Source organism: Rhagoletis pomonella, unplaced genomic scaffold (genome assembly GCF_013731165.1).
Source record: "Rhagoletis pomonella isolate Grant_MI unplaced genomic scaffold, Rhpom_1.0 Rhpom_scaffold_00002, whole genome shotgun sequence".
Classification (NCBI taxonomy): domain Eukaryota; kingdom Metazoa; phylum Arthropoda; class Insecta; order Diptera; family Tephritidae; genus Rhagoletis; species Rhagoletis pomonella.
Window position 1 is genome coordinate 112,980,405 of NW_023458556.1, and position 5,818 is coordinate 112,986,222.

Here is a 5,818-nt window from a genome sequence, read left to right on the forward strand (position 1 = left end):
AGTTATGTAGACTCTAGACCTGTGAATGCCGTTCTAGGCATACCACCCCCGGACATTGACGAGACAGAGCTTCATCTGCCTCGGGAGACACGCACTACACTCGCTCAACTTCGCTCCGGCTACTGCAGCAGGTTAAACTCCTACTTGAGTAGGCTGAATGAGGATGTGCCGAATGAGTGTCCGGCATGCGGAGAGACCCCACACGACTCGAAACATCTCCTCGCATGCCCGGAAAACCCGACAACCCTAACGGCCTTGTCCCTGTGGACAAACCCCACAGAAGCTGCACGCTTCCTAGGGTTGCCGTTAGTGGAACTTGACGACAACGACTGAGATACCAACCGTCCTGGGCGGGGTTGTTGTAGCCGCTACAACAACAACAACAGTGCGAGTTTGGCGACTCTCACAGCAAACTAATTTTGTTTGATCAAACTGCAGCAAATTCGGCGTTGTCATATACAAAAATTTTAGACAATTGTTGCTATACACAAAATTCTCATTTCGTGTTGGCAATAGCCATGAAAAGCATAATGAACGTGCCACCTGTGCCAAACTCGACATAACCACCTCCGAGCAAACTAAGCAGCCGCCATTTAATTTGGCAAACAAAATTTGTCTGCATAACACCGACCTTACCTTTGCCAACCGTCCAATGTAGGAATTTTCGATATTTAAGAAAGTATCGATATCATGAATCGATTTAATTCATTGCATATAAAATCGATATGGCGATATATCAGGCTGAACAATATTGATATCGGCAAAATCGATGTTGAAAATCCTACTCCCAATTGGATATAATATTAGACCTGCCAATCAACTCACCTAATTGAGTTATTTCCATCTTGTATATTTACTGAGGGTTAAAACGGCATGCCGGTCGGCTGTATTGTCAAAGAAGATAGAACAAGACAATAAGTCAACGGTGGAAACGAGTTAAGACACCGTGCAAGCGGTTTGTCAAACTTAAGAGCTACATAAATCACACAAGCTGCGGGATAAACCTACTTTAGTATTATGTCAAACACTTTTTTGTAGATGGAAAATAAATTTCAACTTAAATATCGATATTGCGGGTAAAGTATGGATGTCTTCGATATATCGACCTGGGAATATCGATTCAAAAAATCGACTACCGCAACATGAAATATCGATATTCAGAATAATCGATACGATATCGAAATTTGCTAGTATATATTGTGGTTTTAATCAACAGACAAAATTTGCTAAATAGGCAAATTTCATGTACCCAGATTTTTATAGTATGTAGATATGGACGCTGCCAGCGAGTTAAATTTCGATAGCATCTGCAGGACTTGCATGCACGTAGTAGCTGAAGAGGAAACATTCGCCGCCACAACTACGGACATACAGTGTCACTCCATCTACGACACGGTTACAGAATACTGCACCATGCGAATCGTTGATTTACTATCAACCACTGCGCCGCAACTACAATTCATCTTCAGTGGCGAATTACCACAGAAGATATGCAGAGAATGCTTACAGCTTTTACTGAGGGTCTATCGCTTCCAGCAAATGTGCATACAATCCGAACAACAAATGCGCGAAATATTAGCCAAAAGATATCCAGATGTAAAACTGATTTTAACAGGGCTTTTGATGAAAAGTACGGCAGATATAGAGGAGTTTTCAATGGGCGAAGCCATGGAGGGAGAAATTGAGGCCGAGGCTGTAAATAATGCGCTGGAGGTGCCATTGGCTAATGACCCATTGCAAAATACGCAATTTCTGAAAATGGAGGAGTTCATTGATGAAGATGAATGCAATGAGGGAGATAATACGCATGCGGCATTTGTTGCTGAAACAAACTTGTTTGATCCCAGTTTAATAATCGAAGTAGGAAAACCAACAAGAGCTCATGAATTAGAAAGAACGAGTAATGAGGTTTCAAGCAAGTTAGATATAGGTAGCGATTGGACCAACTACATGCCCAACTTTCCTGATAGAAAATCAAGCAACTGTAAAATGTCTGATATAAAAGATCAAAAGGAACGAATAAACGAGGCGTAAGAATAATTAATTACAAACAAATTTGACAATGATTTACATATATGTATGTATTACTTTTTTCAGCACGCCAACGCATTTCTGCAACATGTGCAATAAATCTTTTTCCCAGCGCCGGTTTCTAAATATACACTTAAAACGGCATGAAAAATGGGAGGAAAGAAAGAATTTGCAAGAAAAGCCTTTAAAAGCAGATCAGGGTTTTCAAATTAAGTGTGATATTTGTAAGCGCCGATTGTTTTTCTTTTTTTTAACTTTAAGTTACTCCAAAGTTTTATTAGAACAACAAAGAAATATTTGGCCAGCTAGAGAGCTAAAACGCCATTTCATATATGTACAAAAATTATTATATTATACATTTAATTTAATATACATATGTATGTATTTCAAATAATTACCTATTGAAGCGAAACAATTAAAACTATGAGTTTTAAATGTTTCTTCAATAGGTGGAAAATTTCTTGAAGATGGATATTTGTTACGAAAACCAAAATATTTTTTTTTAGCTGGGAAGAACTTGGTTGATACCAGTGTAATAAGCAAAATAGGAGCAACTACTCATGAATCGGGACCGACGTGGGACGAGGTCTCAAGTTATTGTACCAGCGACATGCCCAACTTTTGTGCTGGAAAAGACAGCAACTGTAAAACGTCTAATGTAAAAGTTCAAAAGGAACAAATAAGCGAGGCGTAAGAATAATTAAAGACAACTTTGATAATGATATATAAGTATATATTACTAGTTTCAGCACGCCAACACATTCCTGCAACAAGTGCAATAAAAAGTTTTCTCAGCGCCGGTTTCTAAATAGACACTTGAAACGGCATGAAAAATGGGAGGAGGCAAAAAATATGCCTGTAAAGCCTTTAAATACAGATGAACGTATTCAAATTAAGTGTGATATTTGTGGGCGCGGATTCAACAAACCAGAATCACTGCACAAACATAAGCAGAACCATACTGACCAACTGGAAGGGGAAGAAAAAAAGATTTACGCCTGTGATTTATGTGAAAATACATATAGTTCTAAGCGTACGCTGGCCTACCATAAACAACGAAGGCATTTTGAAGGATCCTCTATTGCAGCACCGACGCGCCTCGTATGTGAATTTTGCAATAAAGGAAAGTTTAATTGCTAAATATATGTATATTTTTAGCTTAAGATCGATTTCCAAAATACATAGATACATGTATATTTCTTACAGGCTTTCAATTTCGTGCCGGCTTAGTTGACCATCTCCGTACGCATACAGGCGAGAAACCGTTCTTGTGTTCGTTGTGTGGCAAATCATTTAAATCGTCGGGGTATAAAGATTATCGCAGCAGACCAATGAAAAGTTTATTAATTTATTCATGCCCTTCGCAGCAGTATGAAGCAGCATTTAGTACGGCATTCAGGCGTTAAGCGGTTCGAGTGTCCCGACTGCCCCAAAAAGTTTGCTTGCAGCTGCGATTTGTCTAAGCACAGAGTCATACATCGCCTGGTCAAACCGCATAATTGCGGCATTTGTGGTGCTTCTTTTGCTAAAAGTTATCAGTTTAAGACACACCAAATGTACCATAGTGGCGAAAAACCTTACAAATGCGAATACTGTGACATGCGGTAAGTCAAGAGTGAGAAATTGTAGACAAGTAATTTTGAATTTTTTCCTAATTTAATTTCCATTCTGGCGACCAGATTTGTGTTGATGGACAAACAGCGTCGCCATATGCGTACTCATACCGGTGAAAAGCCCTACAAATGCAAGTACTGTGAACGCGCTTTTGCCCAAAGTAATGATCTAGTCAAACATTTGCGAAATCACCTTGGTGATAATGTTTATAAATGTGAGCTGTGTCCCAGCGCTTTCCGACTGGCTAGTGAGCTTCGCTCGCACTTTGCTTCACATAGGAACGATGATGAAGAGACTCGTACGCGAAATATGCTGGCACTTAAAGAAGAGGATGCTAGCTTACGTTTAAATTTGAGATCTAATGGCTGTCTGAGCATAACTAACGGCTGAATAAGTTAATTACTAGGGAACGGATTTTTATGACTTAAAACCTATAAAAAAAAAGCCAAATAGGCAGGAAAGGGCTCTAAAAATTACCAAAACGGCGAAACGGCAAGAAAAACCCCTTAAAACCGAAAACAGCAAAGAATTGTTTATCTATTGCATTATTAGACTATGATCTATTGTAATGGAAAAAGGAGAAAATAAATTTCTGTATAGTACCTACCCATGGCGCAATAAACAGGTGAAGTCATAAAACAGCATTGTGTACAAATACAAGTGAGATATCTTAGCAATAGACGTCATCCTGGGCCACAGCTGCGATCATCTGTTTTTTAGAGTTGCTTATTTTGGTCAAAGTGCGCTTTTTTGACCTGAGTTGCATTAAATAGTCTCTTAAAACTTGGTAGTATTAGTTGTTCAAATGGTAACATATATGCCCAAAAACTTGAAAAATATTAGATGATTGCTTTTTAAAAATGCTATTTATAAAATTTGGTTTTGATTGCGACATTAGAAATATTCAGATTATAAAAGTTTTTCACATATGTTTTAAGATTTTAAAGCTTTTAAAATGTACGGTAGAATGCAACAATGTGCTTGAATTTGTTTGCTTCTTCGTCAGCTTATTCGTTTGCAGACTAGAAAAATGGCGAACAGCCATCAAAATACTGATTCAAAATACACACAAATGGGTGCGCGCAGCAAAATTCAGCCCCAATGGTAAGTTCATTTCATCGTGCGGCGACAAGTTAAGAATTTGCGATACATTTTCAGGCGAATGTATGCGAACGTTCACCGGGGGAAGAGGTATGGGACGACAGCTGGCATGGCATTCAGACGGCAATCTGATGGCTTTAGCGTTAAGTTGGAACCGCGTTAAGATATTTGACAAAGCTGAAGGCGAGCTAATACAGTGCATTCGTCGCGGAGAATGATGTTGCATTTCACCCAAGTGGAAATTTCTTGGTGACTGGCGGCGATGACGATACAATAGGATTGGATTTATTAGAAGGTCGGCCAATTTATACACGGTAGTAGTGCACTTTAGCGGAACCATATAAAATACATTTTTTCCTGTATTCAACAGTTGCCCGTTTGGAAATCTAATTTGCATACATTTGATGCCAATAGCGCGCAACAAACAAGCCAGTTCTCAAAGAGCCCAAATTGATTTTAGTCATGCAACAGCTCCACATAACTCCGCCATAGACACACCAGTTGCTGGAGTACCAAAAAGCTGTGATGACAGTATATTAATTGATCCACGACAATCGGTGGCATATGGCATGCGTGATGGAAATTTTCTGGTGCTTGATAGCCAATATACTACAAGAGTGAAACGCTACAAGTGAAACGCTACAAGTGAAACGCTGTGATAGTATTTTTTCTCAAATTTTCATCTTTTATTTGCAGTTACATTAAGAAGCTCATAGAGGACAGAGCGGTTGGTGAGGAAGGTGTCGAGTTACTGCTGTACTGCAACTGGGAAAATCCGCATTTCGCACGTGCTCCACTCGTATGGAATAGTAGCTTTTGTCGAAAGGCTGGTTTTAGTATAATGCAGCATTCGCAGCATACCCTCACTGGCGCCGAGCCGTTGAAGAAATTTTGGATAAATAAACGTGCAAGAAATAGTTCCGATACTAGCACGTCCATATTCTTGTTAAGGGTCATCAAAAAATTCCATGTGTTGTAAATAATAAAGGGAATGCCGGATTATACTAAAGCCAGCTTCCCGACATAAACTACTATTCCATACGAACACAGAAATATAAATGTATCTAAAACT

At 39.1% G+C, this 5,818-nt stretch overlaps 1 protein-coding gene across 2 annotated transcripts; it reads left to right on the plus strand.

Annotated features, from left to right (window-relative positions):
• The first annotated feature begins 1,165 nt into the window (after positions 1-1,165).
• Positions 1,166-4,300, plus strand: LOC118734344 (zinc finger protein 708-like). 2 transcript variants are annotated; one of them, XM_036464067.1, is made up of 7 exons: positions 1,166-2,030; positions 2,098-2,255; positions 2,538-2,721; positions 2,775-3,154; positions 3,238-3,337; positions 3,399-3,635; positions 3,711-4,300. In XM_036464067.1, the coding sequence occupies exons 1-7, from the start codon at positions 1,273-1,275 to the stop codon at positions 4,033-4,035; spliced, it is 2,142 nt and encodes a 713-aa protein (XP_036319960.1). In that variant the 5' UTR covers positions 1,166-1,272; the 3' UTR covers positions 4,036-4,300. The 2 variants fall into 2 exon arrangements, with proteins under 2 accessions (XP_036319960.1, XP_036319961.1); XM_036464068.1 differs by having other exon boundaries at positions 2,781-3,154.
• Positions 4,301-5,818: the final 1,518 nt, after the last annotated feature.